This window comes from Sciurus carolinensis, chromosome 5, assembly GCF_902686445.1.
Source record: "Sciurus carolinensis chromosome 5, mSciCar1.2, whole genome shotgun sequence".
NCBI lineage: Eukaryota > Metazoa > Chordata > Mammalia > Rodentia > Sciuridae > Sciurus > Sciurus carolinensis.
In genome coordinates this window covers 145,316,016-145,338,726 of record NC_062217.1, presented here as the reverse complement: position 1 = coordinate 145,338,726, position 22,711 = coordinate 145,316,016, and the positions used below count along the sequence as shown (strand labels likewise).

At 43.0% G+C, this 22,711-nt stretch overlaps 1 protein-coding gene across 2 annotated transcripts in view; it reads right to left on the bottom strand.

The window, feature by feature from the left end:
• The window catches only part of Dntt (DNA nucleotidylexotransferase), a 32,282-nt gene extending 14,673 nt beyond the window's left edge, over positions 1–17,609 (bottom strand). For both annotated transcript variants that reach the window (XM_047554002.1, XM_047554003.1), the window contains exons 1-6: positions 17,407–17,609; positions 5,657–5,834; positions 4,819–4,947; positions 3,471–3,641; positions 2,393–2,464; positions 977–1,100 (exon numbers count right to left, since the gene is read on the bottom strand). In XM_047554002.1, coding sequence (XP_047409958.1) covers positions 977–1,100; positions 2,393–2,464; positions 3,471–3,641; positions 4,819–4,947; positions 5,657–5,834; positions 17,407–17,609 — 877 coding nt within the window. The remainder of the gene's footprint in view (positions 1–976; positions 1,101–2,392; positions 2,465–3,470; positions 3,642–4,818; positions 4,948–5,656; positions 5,835–17,406) is intronic.
• Between the last annotated feature and the right edge of the window lie 5,102 nt (positions 17,610–22,711).

The following is a 22,711-nucleotide window of genomic DNA, read 5'->3' as shown; positions in this document are numbered from 1 at the left end:
TTGCTTTCCTTTTGTTCCTTGATATCCTCTGGTAGAAGAGTCCCTTACATTCATATCAGTAAAATTTTGTTGACATCATCTCTCTATAACTCCAGTAGCCATAGTGCTTGGGGACTGTGACCACTTTAGAACCACAAATATTTCTATTAAAATTCTATTGTACTTCTATGTTGTATTTCATGTTAAAAATATAAATTTAAAGCACACATTATTGACCCTGTATCAACATTTCTTCATTTTTGAAAAATTCACTGGAACCCTCCATAAATGGAAGTGGGCAAACCACTTGAGCCCTGGGAGGCCCTGCCACGCTTGAAGGTAATGGTCGCAGAGTTCATGCCTCCACACCTGTCTTCTCAGTTTATAGGGTCCTGGTTGGGAAGATCAACCCTGGGTCTGAGTTTCCACCATTTGCCTTCTGTTTTCCTGGTGTTTTTCAGTTTGTAAGGCAGATCCACAGTTGTGAGCCACAACTGTGACGATGACTCTAGTTTCCAAGTATTCATTTCTCTCCAATCCTGCATGTCGACATCCCCTGTCCTTAACCCCACACCCATGTCTCTTACCCAGGGGGAGAGCCAGGACCTGAATGTCAAGGGAGTCCCTGAGAACCAGTGGTCAGGCACCCCAGTTTGACATCTGGATGAAGGAATCAAAGCAGCACAGGTAAGCTCTTCTACTCGGTGCCAGCACACAGCTCAGGTCTTTGCTTGCCTTCTCTGATGTACTCCCCTGTGAACTGTCAATCTTGTCTCCCTTTCATCAATGAGGCAACCAAGGCCTGAAGGTTTTAACTAACTTGTTCAGGATCATGCAGTTGGAAAGTGCTGGAGCCAAGATTTGGATTCAAACATCAACAGATGCCAAAAAAATGTCCCAGCTCACCTGCATTGACATCAAAGCACAACTGGCTACGATTTCTACCAAACCTGACTATTCCAGGGAAACCTGAGGTTTAGAAGAGAGAGACCATTACCTGCTTTCTGCATGTGTGTAAATTTTAGGCTTTTGTCTGATCTTATTTTGCTCAGACTTCTGAAACCCATTCTGAACCATCTCTCAGATGTCTTCAATCCCACTCCAAAAACAGAAGTGAAGAGCTAAAAGGGAGGAAAGTCATGCTATTAGTTTTTAAAATAATCACTATGACAATGAAGTGGTACTTTTCTAGGTCTCAGGCAATGGAGAAACAGTACAAGCAGAACTCCCACCCAGTGTCTATGGAATATGCCAACCAGGTAGACAATGGTAATTTTTTAGAGGCATTTTTGTTCCAGCTAAGAAATGAGAGGCAGATCCAGTTTACACATAATCAGACAGATCACCTGTGCCACCAGCGAGTGAGAAGATATCCCTACGGAGTTCCCACCTGTGCTGAGAGTCCCATACACGCAATGACGCTCTGCCCATCTACCCCACATTTGAGATAGCTCGGTCGGTAGAGTGCTTGTCTTGCAAGCACAAGGCCCTGGGTTCGATCCCCAGCACCCAAAAAAAAAAAAAAAAAAAAAAAAAAAAAAAAAAAAAAGAAAGAAGGTTCGAAGAGATTATATAAATTCTCCCTCACCACACAGGTGGTAAGTGGCAGAACCCAGATTAAACCCTGGTCTATCTGTACTCCAGACCTGGGCTCCTGCTCAAGGCCACATTTTATGCCTGTGTACCACTTCTGAACAGAAGGAACTGACTGAAGTCAGCCTACCTGCAATCTAGGGTAGACTAGAGGTAAGCCCCGCTTCTGAGTAGTGAGGATGCAGAGAGGAGCTTTTTAGACACAACTGTGCTCTGCAAGAGCAGATTTGTTCTATCTGCTTGGTCTTTATGTCCTATGACAATTTTAGCCACAATTGAGAGATTCTTGGAAGGAAAGGTAATTTGCATATCACCATAGCATGTTGATATGCTGGAACACCCATATTTATTTAGGCATCTTCTTCCTAGAAATCTGCTAAGGACAAAATCACCACCCCCACTCAAATTCATATGTTGAACACTTAATGCCAGCATCAGCATCATGGTGTTTGGACATGGGTCTTTGGGAGGTAATTAAGCTTAGATGAGGTAATGAGGCTAGGCCCTCATGGTGGCATTTATACTCTTATAAGATGCCAAAGAGTTTGCTCACCTTCTTTTTCTCAACTGTGAGAAGACACAGCAAAAAGGCAGCCAAACATAAGCCAGAAAGAGAGCCCTGAACAGAATCCAGCCACACTGGTACTTTGATTTAGAACATTCAGACTCCAGAACTGGGAGAAAATACCTTTCTATTGTTTAAGCTACCCAGTCTATGGCATTTTATTATGGCAGCCTGAACTGACTGATAAAACCATCCCAGAATAAGCAAGAAGATTAATTATAAAATCATTTTCAATAAACATGTAAAGTCACTTACTTTGAAGGATTTATATCGTTCATCATTTAAGACAGCTTTCACTTCAGAACTTTCTCCATCTTCAATGATTTCCTATGGACAATTAAAATTTTTTTTTTAATTTATGACACTGGACAATCACAATCCAAGACTCCCACATTTACAGATCTAGCAGCTTGATTCTTCATGACATGCGCACCCATTGCCTGCAGGATATTTCCCTGGCTAATCTAGAGAAAACAAGAATTTTCCTGTAATCTAAAATCCTGTATCCAAAGACCTATTTATGATCCTCAAGGATAAAGATAGAGAATGACTAGGTTCAAATCTACAGAACCCAAACCAAAATGTTCATTGACAAACATATGCCCACAGATTTGTCATAATTTTCTTTTCAGTGGCTATTAACTTGCTAAAATAAGAGGACTTTTCTATTGTGCTGGTTAATTTAGGACCCACTGAAAAGCTGGTCCTTCTTCAAGCCTGTACAATTACTCTCAGGACCCCTCTCCTTTAAGCACACTTGGGATATTTTCCTTGAATAATGAATGATTTGACTATACAGAGACTACTACAGGATCACCCACTTGTCTTCCTGGGACTCCTTAAACATTTCTAAATATAGAAACAGTGGCTCTCCTTCTGGAACACACAGGTAGAGCTGTAGAATCAGTGCTTCCACATGTCACACCCACCACTAGTGGGGACCAACCCTGAGTAGAACTGAGCCGTCCACACAGCCTGTTGGAGTCAGACCAGTCCCCTGTTGATGAGCTTTCAGGTTACTTGAGTCTTTCACCGCAGGTAATAACAACAGCAGGAGTTCTTCTTTTTCCACTAGCTGGCCCCACGCGGCTCCCACTGTGATAATGTTGGGTATGAATCATACATGTTTATGCATCTATCCTTCTCTCTATATAAATGCATGGATAGATACCTCTATCTCCACATTGAATCTGGAGATACATGTTGAGATGGTGAGAGAGAGATGACAGATTTTTCTGTCAATTATGTGAATAGGGTATTCACAATCCTCTCTCTGTGTCTCTGTCTCAACCCTTACCCATTAAGAGGTGGACAAATTCCACTTTGCCCTTACCTCTATGATACACTTCACCTTGTCCCCCAGGCAGGGAATTCCCTCGATGTCCTTCATGCTGCTGATGGTGAATGGCAGAGATTTCAGTACGGAAGCTGCTCTCATAAATATCAGATAACAACCTTCATTTTCTCTAAACTCATAATTTTCAGCCAAGACCTCAAAAGCATCCTGAAGAATAAAAACAGATAAACAAAAGGTCTGTCTCCACTCGCCAAGTGCCTCTGGTTGTCTCTCCTTTACATATTGGAATGCCACCTGATGGTTTTCTCCAAGGTGGGGATCAGGCTGCCTTTGCACCTTTGCACCCTCCCCGTGGGATCCCATGGAGTTGAATGGAAAAGACAGGTGTCGAGTGTCTTGCAAGGAAACTGAGTTTGCTGCCGTCAGGTGCTCAGGAATGATTTAACTCACCACGTCTGGCTGGACATGACTCAGCATGATCCTTTCCTCTTTGCTGTCTTCCCCACCAGCCTATGGCAAGGGTTCTGCTGTGACCACTGGGCATTTGTCTCTTAGTGTGTACACAGCACACAGCTGACACTTAATGTAGACTTGATGAATGAGTGGGTGTGCTCACAGGTGACACAGACACCCCCACCACCCAGGGTTATCCCAGGTGGGGCATGTTTGCCTTGCTAGGAGAGGATGAAGCAGCTGCTATGTGTGCCCTCATGAGGAGCGGGCCCAGGAGCTGCATTGTCCTGGTCTTCCTGGTGGATATGGGACTGGAAGTTTAGAAATGAGCAGCTTTGTGTTTGATGTACTATGGCATGTTTTATTCAGGTACCACTGACTGCTCATGGGCTTGCTAGGGTCATTTGAAACACTTCACAGAGCTTTAGAGACGGTCTAGCTGAGTTCTTATTGCAGGGATGAGGAAGTGAGGCTCAGGGGAATTGACTGCCCAGATCAGTTAACAGCAGGCTGGAATCCATGTCCCTGGACTCAGTCTTTTGACTTCTAGCAAAGGCTACTAATGCATTATTGCTCCTAATGCATTATATGCTTTTACTATGTTTTGGACCAATTATAGTATTTCATTGTTCAGAATATCTCTTTTTGATGTTGTTTCTATTAATGACAACTCTCAATAATCAGAAATCTCTACATAGTATCCTAGTATCAGCCAAATGTATTTGTCCATTTCCAAGAAAGGAAACCCAATCTTGACAGAAGAAAAACCAAAGATCAGACTAGGGGGAAGGGGGATGGGGTGTGGAGAAATCTTTTTTAGATTTCAAAAAAAAAAAAAAAAAAAAACCCTCCCATAATTTAATTTGCAGACCCATAGAAAGGGGCTGAAAACACTTCATTTGCTCTGGGTGTTGAGGTAAAGACCTCTTACCGTGAATACGTGGTTATGGTTGTCTAAAGTTGTTCTTCTCTGACATGCGTACTGGGAGATCTTTCGCACAGCATGTGCTGGGATCCTCTGGGGGTCTGGGTTGGAGTGGGCTGAGTCAGCTCTTCTCACCTGAACAAATGCATAAGCATCTATGTTAAGCAATGATTAATTATGGCTATAATAAAGGTACATATGAGGTAACAAGTTGGAGGCAGTTTGATGTCAGTTGTTTCTGGGAGGAAGATAGAATTATAAGGGCCTCAAATTCCATGTTACATACATCTCTAATATTTGAATTTGTGATCTTTATCATGTATTTTTTTGAAATCAGAAAAAAACATGAAAAAGGATCTCCAATAATTATCATTTTCTTTTTCTTGAGAACTTAACGCTTTTATGGTCCAAGACCTCTTCCCCAAAGTTATGGCGCTACTGCTTGAGAATTTGGCATTGAGAGCTAAACTTTATTTTTCTTTCCAAATGATCACAGTAAGAAAAAAAAAAAAAAAAACGCTCTATTTTTTCTGGCTACCAGAATATCCAGGCTTAAATATTTTGAAATATTGGGTATAAATGTGTTCATAAAATTAACCACCATCTACTCAGTGCCTATATTTTATCAGGCACTGTAAGGGCTTCCATGCACATGTTATCCTAATCTTCATGCCGTGTCATGAGGTGGCATTAGTGTTGTATCACAGAGGAGAAAACCTAAGCCCAGCAAAGCCAAAGACACAGAGGAAGTAAGCAGAGAAATAGGGTTTGACCCAGATCCGTTGATTCTAAAACCTATGTTATTTAGCCACCAAGCAAAGGGCAATGACAATCACAGCTGGACACTCACAAGCTGGTGTTTCCCTGTTGTCTCCACTGGTCTCCCTGCCCGCATGCACTCTATCAGCCAGGAGATGTCTAGGAGTTCCAGCTGGGAGCTGGCTTTGATGTTCTGTACCTGAAGCCACTCCAGAACGTCGGAACCCGAGTTGTTCTCTGCTACAATGTGGGTGACAGAATCACTGGAAAATGCAAGAGGGAGTTATTGGCTTAAGTAGCTTTCAAAGCCAGAAGTTCTTCTCTGTCCTCAAGTTTTCCACACATTCCATCTGATGGAGAAAGGCACCCACTAGACCAGACCCTAGGCCCAAGGAATTCAGGCCTCCATGCAAGGGAATCCTCTCCATTTTAATTAGTGAAGCAACAAAAGGGGTCTGTGTCACATGTCAGATGCAAGAAAAACTAAGGCAATATTAACAAGACTGTGGTGTCAATGGAAAAACCAAAGTCCAGGGAAGATGGAAGATGAAATTGTTCTTAAAGTGACACCTTGCACTCTACATGTGGTTTGGTGTGCTGTTTCACTTTTATTTGTAGGGCATTTTAATATAGTGGCTTTCAAACTTTTTTTAACTGTGATCCACAGTTATAAATACATTTTATATCATGACCCAAAATTCAAATAGAAATACATATAGATGTTGATGTGCTTATCTGACTTGGTCCATTTGAGCTGCTATAACAAAATAGCTTAAGTGGGGGTAGTTTATAAACAACAGGAATTTATTGTTCATAGTTTTGGAGCTGGGAAGTCCAAGATCAAGGTGCTGGCTTGTTTGGTATCTTGTGAGAGACCATTCCTTACTAACGGCACCTGACACGTAACTTCTTAGGGTGAAAGGGGAAGGCAGCTCTCTGGGGCCTTTCAGGGCATTAATCCCATTGACCAGTGTGACAACCTCCATGATCTAATCACTTTCCAAAAGTCCCACCTCGTATCATCACCTTGGGGATTAGCTTTCAAAATACAAATTTGGGGGGAACACAACATTCAAGTCATAGCAACATCCCCATAAATTGCTTTCACAATCCATTAATTTCACAGTCCATTTATAGGTTGTGACCGACTTTTGGGAAATATTGATTTGTATGTCTTGAAGCACACCCCTGTGATATAATTCAGGTAGGGATCTCTTCCCTAACAATGACTGGACATTTATCATGGTTCAGACTCTGTCAAGTACTTTACATATACCATCTCATTTAATAGTCACATAGCTCCACAAGTAATTATTATATTGTTCACACTTCAAAAACAGAAAACTGAAGAACAGAGATATTAAATGACACCTTGAAGGTCACATAGCTCTTAAATGGTACATTTTTTGATGAACTTATTTGGGGCAGTTGTGTCTCGTTTTCAACAAGTCATAGTTAGCATCCTATCATTGGGCCCTATGATTTTTAAGGTCCTTTCCATTCAAATTTTCTATAAATCTGGGAAATAGTGAGAACAAGCCAGGCATCCAAGAGAAAAACAGAATACATTTCTCTTCCTTTTCCTACTTCTCTTCCTTGATTCCCTTTTCTCCTTCTTTTTTTTTTAATTACTGTTCAATCCATTGGGTATTTGGGGATTCACGATTACACGCACAGTCTTAGGTTCCTGGTGGAGGTGGTGGTGAGACAATGGGCACCTAAGAGGGACAGAGAAGTTTCTGGGTGTTAGTGTCTCCCATGGAGCAGGTGGCTAGTGACATGGGCTGTGAGGAGACACGAGGCAGGGACAAGGTCTGCAGGTGGTGTTAGAGAAGGAAGAGCGTGGAGGGAGCTGGGGATGGCTTTGCAGAAGAGGTGGGATTTGTGTCTGGTTGTAATGGATGAGCAGGAATAAGGTATCTGCAAGGTAGAACTTTGGGTTCTCCTGGGGAAAAAAAAATGTCCAGAGATCAGAGGGACTCAGAAAAAATGGCCTGGCCTGGAGTAGAGGGGTTAGGTGGGGATGTAGTTGCAGAAGTGGCTGAGAGAGGAGTCATGACATTACACAGGGTCTGATGAAGCCGTGCAGGCTTTGGGAGCAGAACATCAGCACCGCAGCGTCACTCTAAAGGACGGAGCTGGGGCACGCAATGACTGGGAAGGGAGAGCGATGGGTGGGGGCGCTTGGGGAGCTGCTTAAGGGGTGAGATGATTTTAGCCCAGTCTGGTTGCTGCCGTACTAGAAAGGAAGGCAAGGGAGAAATGCAGTGGGCACTTGGCATTAGCTCACCTGCAAGAGGCGGAGAATATAGGACAGAGTCAAATGTTACCCCAGCATCTCCATCACTGCAAAGTGACAACTCTTTGTTGGAAACAGGGATTTCACAGGTGGCATCTGTCTGGGGCAGGGGTGGGGAAATGGAATTAAAGTTATTTTAGGCATGCCACCTTAGAAGAGGGCAGGAGACTCAAGTGAAAATGCCTGGTCAACCGTTGGGATCTGAGGCTGGCACCAGGAGAGGGGTGGGGGACAGAGGTCAGAGCTGAGACCACGTGGGTGGCAGGAGCAGAAATGTGCTGCAGTCAAACCCAAGCCAAGGAAAGATGAGTAACTACTTCCCTATTCTAGGCCCATATACTTCTAAAAATTATTTCTGATAAATTTCTTGAAAGGTTCTTTATGTCAAGAGTTTAAGAAGACAACAAAAGAATTAACAGGCTTATATAGGAAAGGTTAGTACCTCTCTATTTCTGCCCTTTAGAAACATTTTTATTATGATATCTATTATATATTATTATATAATCATATAATATGTAATTATATTATATTATAATATCTATTATATATTGTTATTTACTATATACTTATGTCTATTATGATAGACATGAATATTTATTCTTCTGGTTGGTAAGGTTTTCTCTAAATTCAGAGGGAGAAGGTTATGCCAAGAAGGTGTCCCGGGATATAACTCCCAAATTCAGACTCTCACCACCCCTCCCCACCAACCCTACTGTCCTCCTGGGATTTCCTGGACAGCGGGGCACATCTGAGCTCATGCCGTTGGATGAGAACCACATGAACTTCTTATAAGCAGATGTGTGGGCCACGGGCTCCATATCATGTGAAGGAAGTCTGATTTAAAGTTCCAATGCCTGCTCCTTACGCAACTAGCCAACAAAACACACCGAAAACAAAGATAAGCACACACAAAACAAAAAAACCAAGCCAACAAGACCTCTCAAGCCAGTGTCACACAGAGTCGGTCACTGGTTCTCAACAAGATAAGAGTAAAAATTTTAAACTGGTTTTTAGAAATTTTGATAAGAATTTGACATTGCCACAATAGTTTTTTTTTTTTTTTTTTTTTTTTAATGAAAACATGGGTCTGAAACAAATCTTTGTAAACCAGGCCTTTGCCACAAATAATTTATGAAATATGAATTGTGGGGATGCTCTCTGCTCTGGCCCGGCCCTTCTTTCCCATCTTGTGTTGCCTGGGTTTGGTGGACCCTCTCCAGGAGGCCACGTGGCTCTGGGCTGCCCTGTCTTTGCTTGGGTTGGGGTTGTCATCATGCTCACAGGTTCGCCTCTGTGCGCCGGTTACTTTCAGTCCTGAGCCCTCTCCTGACAGCGTTACCAGGAGATGTGCCCCCTGTCATCTTCCAGCACCTGTCTGTCTATTTGCTGACACATGGGTTCCTTTCTGCTCTGAGCACTCCGATATTGAAAATATTAATAATATTCGAGAAATTTCTATCAGATACTATGGTTGGCATGTTTCAGATGTGCCTCAACTTCATTATGAATATTCTTCAGCTATGAGACAGGCATTACTACCCCATCTAAAAACGAGAAAACTTTGGGCACAGTGAAATTTCCACCCTGCCGGTAATTGGTGGAGCAGGGATTTGCTCCTAAATCTACTTTAATCCAAAGCCTGTGAGCTGCCCATCTGTGAGCTGCCCATCTGTGACTACACACGATCCAGGGCAGTGGCAGGAGCTGTTCTCTTCCTTCCCTTTTGCAGAAGGAATAAGATCTGAATGGCTGTTGAAGAAAACTGATTTCCACCAAAAGGTAGAAATGTAAATGGAATAACACTTCTTGTGTTTCACTTTTAGATGCAATTGCCCCTGTGGCTGCCACATAGAATTTATATTCTGCTATTTTATGTCCTCTGTATGGACTACAATTAGATGGCTGATCATGTAGAACTGTCCCAGAGAATCTGAAAGACAGTCTCCATAGCTACACACCAAGATGGAGGATCTGCAGGGAGATTTCCACGCTCTCTGGGCTCTGGGTTTTGCCTCAATCTCTGAGAGTATGCGGAGGAGGCGCTCTGGGCTCATCTTCCAAACAATTTTATCCTTCTTACCATCCACTCTCCCAACCCAACTTCGCTCCATCTCTTTACCTGGGATCCCCCTGGATATAGTCCTGCCTCTCCCAGGGACATCTGGAATGCCTGGATGGAGAGGGACAGGGGCAGCAGCTATAAAACAATGAACAACAGATACCGATATGAGGAAAAAAGCTGAAGTTGGGCGTGGTAGTGCATGCCTGTAATCCCAGCAAGGCTGAGGCAGGAGGATCACGAGTTCAAAGTCAGCCTCACCAATGGCGAGGTGCTAAGCAACTGGTTGAGACCCTGTCTCTAAATAAAATACAAAATAGGGCTGGGGATGTGGCTCAGTGGTCAAGAGTCCCTGAGTTCAATCCCTGATACCAAAAAAACAAACAAACAAACAAAAAAACTAGAAATAAATATTCCAGACTATTAGCAGAAATGATAATAACAGCTCGTGCACATGCACACGCGCATGCACACATAAACACACACATATGTATTCTTACTTAACCCTCACATAAGCCATATGAGGTAGACTATATAATTTCAGATGAAAAGAGGTTACATGAAGGCTGGAGAGGTTACATGAAGCTGGGACACACCCGCAGGTGCACCTGACTCCAGCGACCTTTTAACATTCTAAGAGACTGTGGTCGGACCCCTGAAGGAGGTTTCGTTTGTTTGACATACTTTTCTACACTTTGCAAGTTCTGCCATGAACTATCTACCATCACTTTTTTACTTAGGGGGAAAAATACACATGAATGTCATTTGAAAGGGCAAATAAATCCGGAATAAGACTGAGTTAGTTGCTGCCAGGCCCATGGAGGCCTGTTACAGTGAAAAGCCAAAGAACTTTGGGCGAACCCTCAGGTAGCTGCCCCTGACTTCTTCCAAAGACCCCAAGATGCTGCTGAGACGGCTGCTCCTGAAATTTCAGTGAACTCCCTTCTCACCTAGTTTCTTAATCATGACCAATTACTAATGTCTTGAACTAAGTTTGGGTGACTTTGAACCAATTGTAGCAATTCTGACCTGGGATTCATTCCTCTGCTTTGTACAGGGAAGAAGATTCTGGGTCACCTCTTCTAGCTCGTGAGTAATTCTCACATGCCTGGCTTGGTCCTTGGCATCCCTGAAGGCAGGGGTGTGGCTTCCTCTGTGAGTTATAACCAAGCCTATGGCTTGGTGCAGGACCAGGACCAGGACCCAATTCAGAGTCATGGTTAGTGGATGTTGGTAGAATAAATAAATGAATGAAGTAATCTATAGCTCTAAAGGAATGTCTCTCAAACCCTAACGTCTACCAGAGACACCCAGGAAGCTAGAGGAAGAAGAATAGAGGGAAGCTGCATAACAGGTACCAAAATATAGTCAGCTAGGAAGAAGTCCCGGTGCTCACCCCTACAGCATAGGGAGGGGCAAAAACTAGGCTGGGAGATTTTCTCCTCAGTGAAGTTTCTCAAAATGCAGTGCTTGGGTTGTACTGTGGTTGTCTCATGGATTTTTCCTTCCCTTGCATCTGAGAGTATTGGTGACTGCTTCAGTCAATAGGGTACAGGGGAGGTAACACTGTGCAACTTTTCAAACTGAGTCATAAAAGGCCACCAGGAACACTCACTCTGGGACACCAGTGCTTCCTGTAAGAAGTTTATTTTATATTGAGGTAGGGGGGATTGAACCCAAGGGTACTTTACCACTAAGCCACACACCCAGTTCTTTTTATTTTATTTTTCTGAGATGGAAGTCTGAATATATTGTTCCCTATACATGTGAACAATTATTATGTGAGCTAAAAAAAGTCAGGAATATAATTTTACATGAAAATTAAAAATTTATTATAAGAATTGTGTGTGAGACATTCACATGCTCAAGAACCCTGGATTATGGAATTAGCTCATAAATCTTAGATCTGAATTTTTTTCTCAGATACTAGTTTCCCTGCTCTTTCAGCCTCTCTTTCCTAACTGGTCCTCTTTCCCTATAATTAGAAAAATCCTCCATGATGAAAGAGGCAGCTGTCCCTTCGTGGAGACAGACCCTCCACCCTTTCAGTCTGACTCTCTCAGATCTCATGGATGGTCACCTGCTTTCATTATAGTCTTTATAACTTCTTTGTTTCCTGGGAAAGGTCATTCTTGATTTTTCCCATCTGCTGTAGGACTTCTTTTGTAAACAATGACTTTAGACATTTACAGTTAAGCTGAGCTATTGAGGGTTTTAAAAGCCTCCTGCCAATTTCTCTTAGCAACTGAGTTGTTTCAGAATCCTTGAAACTGAAAAAAATCAAAGCAGTTTTGTTTGGCCTGACCCCTTGCTCTTATTAGCACCAGTAAAGACAGATTTCTCTTTCTAATCTTGCTCTCCTTATGATTGAGAGGATCTCACTCTGATTTTTTGGCCCATCTTAATGGGAGTATGAAATTTTTCATTAAAGTCTGTAAATTTTGAAATAGAAGTAATTTGAACCAGAGCATGGATGAAATTTACATTCCATGCTCTTGAATTTATAAAAAGTATTAGGTTGCTAATAATAAAGTAATATGCATGCAATGTAGGGAAAATGTTTTTAATTACAAAAATTACTCTTGGTAAATGCAAGCTTTTGGGGCTGGTTTCATATCCACTGGATAAATTATTCTCAGAGCAAATATTTCTTGCAGTCTACTGTGTGTAAAAAAATCGTCTACATTCTGTGGATGAGGTCTACCTGGTAGCCTCGCGGAGACAAGGAGGCATAGCTGGAGGAGAGGAAGACCGGGAGCTGACTTCCAGCATGACTCCCCCACACAGGGAGCAAGTCCTGTCCCCTTGGGGGCCTTTAATGGTCTTGGTAGCAGAGAGGTGTAGGGAGAAGGTATGTGAGAGAGAGGGAAGAATGAGAAAAAAACACAAATTAAAAACTAGTGAGGTTGTGTTTGGGTGTTGGAAGGAGCCTTGAAGATGAACCAGCCTAACATCTTATTTTCTAGAACAGGTAACTGATCTCTTTCATTTGGTATTCTGTTTACTGTGCAAAGGAGGACTTTGAATATTTTTATTTCATGCTCCAAAAACTTGAAGTGATAGAACTATGTCAGATGAACAAAGCTGGACATAGTTAAAGAACAGGTTTTCTTCAGAAATGATCATTGCAATAGGGGAAAGGGTCTAGCATGAAATGAGCTCAGTGGGAAGAAAAGGCAGGAATCTTTTTAAAGGTTGGGATGAGCTGGGGAAAGACCAGGGGTGTGTGTGGGGGGGGATGGGTGTGTGGGGGGATGAACTGTGTTAATTAAAGCTTATCTGGGTGTTACTATTGACCTGCCTACTACTCCAAAATTTATCCACAAGGGTGCCATGGGAAGGCATTGTCTTGGATGAGAGTGAGATAAAACAGCACATCATCACCAGCAATGGGTTCTGTTAGTATCCACGTTACAGTATTTGTCAGGTTCTGGAAATGGAAAACTAGCAGACACAAGCGGGCAGGTAGGGAGTTCATTAGTCAGAGCTTACCTAGAGAAGAAACTTCTGTGGGGCAAGTTAGAGCAAGGTCTCCACAGAAGGAGATCCTCGCCTTCCCGCAGAGACTGCAGTTGAGAGTTTAATCTCCTCTGATGCTGATGTTTGCATTTCAAAGAGATCGAAGCTCCTTCTGAGTGGTTAGAAGATTCGCATCTCAAAGAGGCAGAGAAAGGGTTTATAAACTACAGCAACTGTCTAAGAGGGGGTTCAGGGACACATCTGCCACTGCAGGTTTGGGGCTAGAACAACAGTATTTCTGCTGGCAGCCGAGAGCTTTCTGATGGCAGGCACTTTGAAGGGGGTCACCCCTGGGGCATGACCTTGAACTGCTGGAAGCCATGATAGAATTTGGTCAAGGTGAGAGTCTCTGCCAAATGTCAGGTGGAAAGACGTGGATTTTTACCATCTTGAGATTCCCAAGGACTTAGGAGGCACTAGTTTGGGAATGATGAGTGAGGCAGAAGCCATATTTCAAATGGCATAGTGAAAGCATGGTATGTACAAGCAATCATGTTAGATAAAAGTGAACCAAACAATACAAGATGGCTGGAAGTACAGAGCTGAGTAGACAGAATAATTTTTGAAGGAAGACCAGTACACATGTGGAATACCTGGTAGATGATGATAATGATGATGAATACTAACTGATAACAAAGTTACCATTCCTGAATCCCCTGACTGACGGTAAACTCATTGCTTGCAAGACTCATGTCTTCTACTATTTTATTTCTCCAGAAACTGACAAATACTGTACAGGGCGGGTATGGTGAAGCCCTTTACTGATGATGGCCTGATGCTGTATCTTGCTTCTGTTGAAGACTATGCTGTCCATTGTGGGTAAGTCATGGAGGGTCCCACTGAAGGCCCTACTGTCATCTGGTGGGTGGCCAGCTGTTTGAGGAATGGCATTCAGCAAGTATGAAGCTGTTAGGTGTGTGTTACTATGGAGTGCCATCCTTCCTGATCACAGTTGTCCGCGTCACATCAATGATTAGGGTCAGGCCACAGAGGGGAACTTAGCCAAGGCATTTGTAGAGGATGGCTAATGATAGGTTTCCAAATAGCTCCATGTTTCAGAATCCAGGAAGAACCAAAAGCATGTCAAGCAGTTGATCCTGATCCTTCCCCAGCCTGTCCTAGGGGAGATGAAGACTGTGAAGTGGCTCTAAAATCTAGGATATTGGTCATGGAATAAAATTCTGAATCCTTTTTAACCAATGTGCAAAAATGCCTCCAGGGACCTGACACCTCCCCTGATTTGCTTCAAGAATCAGCTTCCCGTGACACACTGAATAGCCTGTCTTTTGTAATATAACATACATGTGAATGCAGTCCCACCCCAGTATGATACACACATGCTGGAGACCATGAAATAGCTCCAGAGCATTCAACATATTAAGACGCACCATTTCTACTATAGGTATTCAGGCCCAGGTAAAGTAGGAATCAGGTTTTTTCCCTCAATTTTAATCTTCTTGAAAACCCGAGAGGGTGCTAGGAAGTATGGAAACTGCTGCCTGTCTCAGAGCAAGTCATTCTCTTTTTCTTTTTCTTAGTTCCCTCTTTGGATTTTATATACTAGGAAAGAAAGGCATAGCCTTCACTGCTGAGAAGTTTCTTTTCTTTTAGAAACCACGCTTCTTTGTTAGTTCCATTTTTAAAACATATGCTTACTGCCAATAGATTTGGAAAACACAGAAAATAAAACAGCCATAATCTCTCCCTCCTACTCCCACCCCACCCCAAGTAACCACTTGCAACACTTTGATGGGTTTCCTTCCTGTCTTTGATTTGCTTCTATCATTCAACCTAGTTAAGAAAAGGAGAGAGAGAACACTCTCCTTAAGGTTTTGCTGTGTCTGTCAATGTTAATTAACAAGAAAAAAAATTACATTTTCCATTTGTTTAACTTTTTAAATTTATGGAAGCACACTGTCATCCATCATCTCATTTGGTCATCACGCCAAACAGGAAACATTTATCAGGAAACCAAGGTGAGGAAAGAGAGGGCCTTGACCCACACCACATGGCCAGGAAGGGTCAGATTTGAGCCAGGATTTGAGATCCATAGATTTCCACTTATAATAGTTCTTACTTTTCTCTCCGATGAAAGCTTATACATCTATGTACAAAAATTCTGTTTGAGAGCTAGGATTTGTACTTCCTGTGGTTTATTTTTGCTCCATAGAGCACATGTGTGTTTAATTTGCCTTCTGAGCCACCAGCCTGGGAACTTTGCCCCATCACATGCACAGAGCAGTTTGCTCCCCAAGCACCCGTTTCCTCTGTCACCGGAACAGCTGGCCTGGTCCCTGGCAGCAGGCATCTGGGGCACCAAGCTGCCTCTTCAGTTCCTCTGCCAACACAAGAAATTTGCTACCTGTCATCGGCCTAAGGACCTGCTTCAGCCACCTCGTACGTATCCACTGCTACGTCCATAACTAAGGCCGCGGGCCCTGCCAGAAGCTTGAACCACAGAGAGCTTTCTGCCTAAGGAGTGTTTTGGCCGTCTGGCTCTCACCTCCTCTCTGGCCCCAGCCAGATTGCTTTACCATGAAAAGAAGCCCCATATTTACCAGGGCTTTTAATTTGTTAATTTTTTAAAAAGCAATTCTTGTTTTGGGCCTCTACCTATAATCCTTTCCCCTCCCCATTCTAACCCTTTCTGTAAGCCTCCGAGGTTAGGCAGACTTAATAATTAGATGAAATTCAGACTTCATGGAAAGGATTTCAGAGACTGAGGTGGAGGGTGGCTATAAGGGCTTTAAAAAAAGGAAGAAAGGGAGAAAAGGGGACATGGGAGAAATCATTGGCAACCCAGGAATTTCTGAGTGAGGCATTTTAACAAAAAAGAAAAGTCAATATTCAATGAATGATGGAGCTGAGAAATTGAACATATCTGATTATTGATTTTTGGAACATGTCACCTCAGCATTTTGAAGATCACATTTCACCAGCAAGAAATGCTTGACAGTTTTATTTTTAAATATCAAAAACTATTTTAAAAATCAAAATGTCTTTTCACATTGAATTCTTGTAATTTTTTCTGGAAGAAAAAATTGTGGTTAATCTCTTCCTGGCACAGTCACAGCCAGTGAATTCCATGGATCCCCAGTCTGTCCCCAGGACCATCCTTGGCAGTTCTGATATGGGTCTATCATTTCTGTCAAGGTTCTTACACCACTTGCTTCTACATTTTGTTCTGTCTTCTCTTCATCTATTTGAGACCCACAAAGAACTTACAAACCCATTAGAAAAACAACAGGGATACCTGCTATTGAGGGGTTAGTGGGTGAACCAGTCAAAGTATCCCAGATGGTTGCATCAGTTTCCTTCTTGCCTGGGTTTGGATCACCTCACACAAGTGGGGTGTATGCCACCCCTGGATAAGCTGTCATTGAATCTTTAACCAGCTTCCCTCTCTGAACCCCACCTGGACTGCTCTTCGGAAAAGCATGATGGAGCCCACATTTGGATGCTGTGGTGAGTCAGCTAGTCACTCACCCGAACTCCTCACAGACACTGGTCCCCTGAGCACAGTCAGATATTGAGGCAAGAGCCAAGCACCCAAACCACGCTTTCGGCCCCAAAGTAGCTGATATTTTTGGTGAACTTGATATTTTGTTCTATTTGGTCAAAATTGAAATCAAATGGTTTCCAACTAGCTCTTGGTTTATCATCCCTAGAAAACTCATTGCATAACAGCAAAAGATAAAAAAAAAAAAAAAAAAAAAAACAATTTCACCTTATCTTTTGGTGCCAGTTAGTTTCAAAATAATTATCTTCCATCCCCACTCATCTCACTTCCCTGACCTGATTGGCCCATGTCTGTTCTTTGGTTTCAGATCTACCTGCTGCTCTCCCGGTGGGAACATCCCCTCTTCCATAAGTGGAAGAAAGCCCAGGATTCTTGGATTCCAACGAAGCTGTTCACAGAGCCCCTGCTTATTTACCAAGTGAATGGGTGGTGTCCTACCTGAGCTCATTTTCAACCCTGAACCCTTTCCTGCGGGCCAGCTCCATGAGGAAGGATCTGCGGGTGGTTCCCATTTTCTTCTCCAAAATGAAGAGGACCAAATCTCGAAATCTGATGTCGTGAGGAGTGGAGCTCACGGAGGCCCCAGTCTGCCTGGGTCTCTTCTTCCGAGGACCCGAGTGGGATGTTCGCAGAGGATCCATGGAAGAGACTGCTCTGCTCCTGGTTATGCCATCGAGCGATGTCTCCAGAAGTGAGGGGGAGCTTGCCACCCTTCTGTATGAGGGCTCTGATGTCATCGACTGGCAGACTCTGCAGGAGGGCAAGGCTTTGTGGGCACTACCCTGCTAACAGCTTCCTGCTGAAGGAATTTCTATCTCTGTTCAGTTTCTTTGTCCAATATGGTTCTTACTGAAAATAGCAAATTAACATTTGTTTCCTGATGCATAATCTCATTAGCTCCTCAGAACAGAATAACCTTGTGAGAAAGGTAGGAAAGCATCATTGTTTGCATATTATTTATATCTGAATGGGTTGGGGCCTTCTGCTGTCTTCATTTGTTGATCCTTTTTGAATTCCCTACTCACTTGCTCTGTCTGTTCTCAAAGACAATCATAGCTGAAATCTATGTGTGTGTTATATGTTGCATGTGATTGTTTTGATTTTACTTAAAGGACATGTTATATTTCTCTTTCTGCTTGTCACCCAGAACTGCTTCACCCACAACTGTCTTTCAGATCTGTGTTCTACTCTGCTGCTTCTTCTTGCTCCATGGTGTGCCGTGGTAGGCATTGACCACATGTTCACTTATGTGGGTGCATTTTATAAATACAGAAACCAAGGCTCAGATAATTACTCAAGATCAAATAAGGAACCGAGGAACCAAACAAGGTCATGAATTCAGTTCCTCTGATTCCAAGTGCAGTTTTTTCAGTGGCCTGAGGTTGTCCAGAGAGTAGTTTAATATATAACTCTAAAATAGTTATATAACCTATCTATCAGATAAACTATCTAAAGGCTGTGACTTCTGATAAGAATCACTTTAACCAAGAATCACTGCCATAAAAAGACATTTTCCTTACTTTCTAGGAAAAATAAAGTCTGTGACTTTCATCAACACACTTATTTATCTCATTTCCTGAGCACCTACTATGTGGTCAGGACAAGCACCTACCAATTTTTGCTGACTGAATCCTTACAGAGCTACTCTCAAGTAGGAACGGCCATCCTCATTTGTCTAAACAGCTTGATGAAGGCTAAAGAGTTCATAAATGGTGACAACTAAGAAGTAATTGAGCCAGGATTTGAGCTAAGATTTATCTAATGAAAAAAACACATGCTTTTCACACACCAAGAAGCCTTCCTATACACAGGTCTCCCCCAGGAACAGATCTGAGCTCTGCCTTCCTTCACTGCCATACACTTGGGACTTTGGGCACTTCCAAAACTACATGAGCAGCACCTCACCACACTGTCAGGGAGAGTGATGGAGCCATCTTCAAGTATCTGCAAAGTTCTCTGTGTTGCTCAGGAAAACAAAATTGGAAATCTTCGGGTGGAGGTTGTAGAGTAATAGATTTCAGCTCTGCAAGACAGACATTTTTAATAACTACAGCTGTCAAAAATATGGACAGTTGCTTTGTATGTGGTATGTTAGAAAAATGTTCAAGCAGATGCTGGGCAACTCTAATGAAGTATTAGAGAAGGAATTATAACATCTGGAAGAATCTTTAATGCAACTCTGGGATTCCAGACTACTATGATTGTTTGCTGGAGATCAACATTTGGAGAAGAATCCATTTGAAACCTTGTTGCTAGGTGTTTGGCTACTGCTGTGCTGAAGGCTTTATGTCAGAAGCAGTCCTGGTTACCAGTAGTCTCACAGCAGGGAGAAGGCAAATAGTCTAGCCAGAGTGTGGGGTGGTTGTGTTCATTCCCAGGTGTGGCCACTGACTGGTAAAGGCATGCCACCCAAACAGTAAAGGGATGGGGCAGTGGTAAAGAGATGTGGATAGGAGTTCAAACATTGAAGTCGGACTGGCCATAAAAACTCCATCTCCACTGCCTGGAAGCTGTGACCTTGAGTAGGTTGCTTAACTTCTTTAAGTCTCAAATTTCTCCATCTGTAAAAGGAGGGCTGAGATAGCCATCTAACCTATTAGGCAGAGGGTCTGACACAGGGGAAGCATTTTAAATAAATATCACTAGTAATTTGTGTTTTGTTTTTAAAGCCATTCCAGTTCAATCTGAAATCTGATCTCTATGTTTTATAAAATGATTAAATCATCAAAATATCATATTAACTAATGTCATGATTCATGCTTTGAATCACTTATATTGAAAAGATTACCAACAATTGTTTGTTTGTTTGTTTTGGTACCAGGGACTGAGCCCTGAGGGGCTTAACCACTAAGCAACATCCCCAGGTCCCCATTTTTTTAAAAAAATATTTCATTGAGAATCAGGGTCTCACTGAGTTGCTTAGATTCTTGCTAAGATGCTGAGTCTGACTTTGAACTCATGATCCTCCCATCTCAGCCTCCTAAGCCACCAACAAAAATTTTAAATGTGATGATGTCTGTGTGGTTATTAGGCTATTATCTCTCAGCTCCACATCTACCTACGTTTTTCTGATGGGTTCCACCAGGTTGGAGCAGGAACTGGGCAGATCCTATTTCTCATTTGTCAGCCGAGTCTGTTAGGCTCTGCCAATAGGGGGTACTAGTGAGAGGTTGCAAGTGGGGAGAGCTGGAGAAGGAATTGGTGCTTTGGTTTTTTTGGTTGCTACTGTTGGGGTAGCAGATTTCCTTGAGTTTCTAGGAATGGTTTCCCACTCTGGCTGCAGTAATTGTCAAAAGTCTCTGAATTTGCAGCACCCTCTTTTCAGAAGTCTGTGTTTCAGCTCCATGGGACCCTGCTCCAAACTTTCAATTTTCAACAACCCCAGCTACATCCCTTTGTTATCCCAACCTAGGAATGGGACATGCTTCCTGAAGTCACTCTCTTTGAGTGTCCTCTTTTTGCTGCTTTTTAGCCTTCAGAGCCTGTTAAACAAATCCCCTAAATTTAATTCTCCCTGTTGAAATCCATAGTGTGCTTTTCATTTTCCTAACTGGACCTCGACTGATAAAATGTCCAGTGGAAGTGAGAGTGTAGAATATGGGGATGCCCTTACACTGTTGGAGGTACACTCTTTCTAAAGAGAAATCCGACTATGGTGTGAAAAAATCCTTAAGATGTCCAAATCCCTCAACCTGACAGTTCCATTTTTTAGGAGAGAGACACATAAGGGTATACGTGCCTAGGTATTTGCCACATTACCTGTACAAGGAAACAACGTGAGCATCTAGCAATAGAGATCAGTAGGCTTACTGGAGCACTATGCAGCCACCTAAGTCATTCAAATGAGACTACTAAACAACATGGGTAAATGTTCATAATACAATCTTTGTAAAATCAGTCTGCAACATTGTGATAACTGTATGACACCAATTTTGACAAGACTAGAGAGACAGATGGCAAGCTGAACATTAAAATAGTGGATTTCACAGGTTGTTGTGTTTATTCATAATTTCTTTTTCGTCTTCATGCTTTTCAGTGTTTTACAAATTTTCTACGATAAACACAAATCATGCTTGTAATCACAAAGCAAATTAGCTTTAAAAAAAGATTTCCTTGAGTTTACACCATGTGGCCTTAGCCAAGAGTTATGATTCAAAGGCAGTAAGCTAAGAGCAGTTGAACGCATTTCCTGGTCCCACAGCATGCGCAGGGCTGAAGGACAAAGCCCCTTGGATTCCATGTAAAAGTCATATCTTCCCGAGGCAAGTCGCCTCTGAAATAGAACACCAGTGCTGGAGAAGGCAAGGGGATTTGTTTCCACCTGGCTTTGATAAGTGATGGAGTTCGTGACTTCTAATTCCTTTTTTCTGCCTCAGAGGATTCTTTGCATTGGCATCAAGTGACCCAGGCTAGGATCACAGTTAGGACAGCGGAAGCCACTGTGCTACAGTTTGTCCCCTCAAAACACATTAAAATTTGGTTGACATTGTGGTGGCATTGGGAGGTGGAGCCTTCAAGAGGAAGAATGCCTTCCCTGTGGGGTGAGTACTCACTGCTGTGGGACTGGATTGAGTCACGGGTGAGTCGTTGTGCAGTGGAGCCGTCCTCCATGTTTGTCCCTTCCACACACATCCACTTACCCTCGTGAGTCCCACTGTGGGTTGAAGCAGCACATGCCCCTTGCTTTTGAATTTCCCAACCTTCAGAACTGTGAGCTCAAATGAACCTCTTTTCTTGTAAGTTACCCAGTGTTGGGTATTTTGTTATAGAAACAGAAAATGGACTAACGCCTGAAGGGAAGTGTGGAATCCCTCAGCACCATCTTAAAATAGGTCTGAGGACACCAAAGTCTCATTGTCATTGCAGGAATTAAATTATATCATGCTCACAAAGTGCCTTGAAAGTTTCAAAACAATGCATAAAGGTCAATTGTTCTTATTATCCTCACTGGCATTACCGCCCATGGCAGGAATCAATTCCATCTTACTATTCCATCATTTTCTGGAGATACTTGTATCCAATGTTGAGCACTCCCTTGCTCCAGCAGATTGGTCAATAATTCCCAAATGCTTTGTGTTGGCCTAACACTCCAAAGTTTGTTTTCCTTTCATGCTACTTGTTGGTGGAGGTCTCAGCTCCACTCGAGACACAGGCCGATGGAGACGTCACACGTTTGTGTCTATAGCATCTGGACTATGAGGCCACCTCAGCACTGAGGCAGAGAAGAGGCACTGGACTGGGGATATTGCATCAGCAGTAAATGCCTGGCCTTTGAAATGATACCCATTACTGTTGCCCGTAGCCCATTGACCAAAAATAGCCCCCAAGTCCCTCTTAACGGCAGCAGATCTGGGAAATTCAGGGAGCCCATGGGATTTGGGGGAGCATTCCTGTTCCTACTGTGCCCAGGATCAAGCTTAGAACTGGCTGTGGAGACTCCCAAGTGAGGGGAGGTTACTGCACGTGCACTAGGCCGAGGGCAGAGAGTCCGGAAGCCCCAGCACCCTGCACTTCCGGCAGAAGCAGCTCCAAGAGCACCACGCTGTGCTGTTTCCAGAATTCCAAGCTCTGGGGGCAAGCAGGCCTGTTCCTCCTGAAATACTTCAGACCAACTGCTCCTCCTCTCAAGCATCGTCTGGAAGGGAAAGTCCTGCATAAGCTGTCGAAGGGCTGTGTTGAGTTTGGGTCAGGTGCCTTCCTGCTCCACTGTCTGCCTCCTGGCCCCTAGCAGCACGTGCCATCC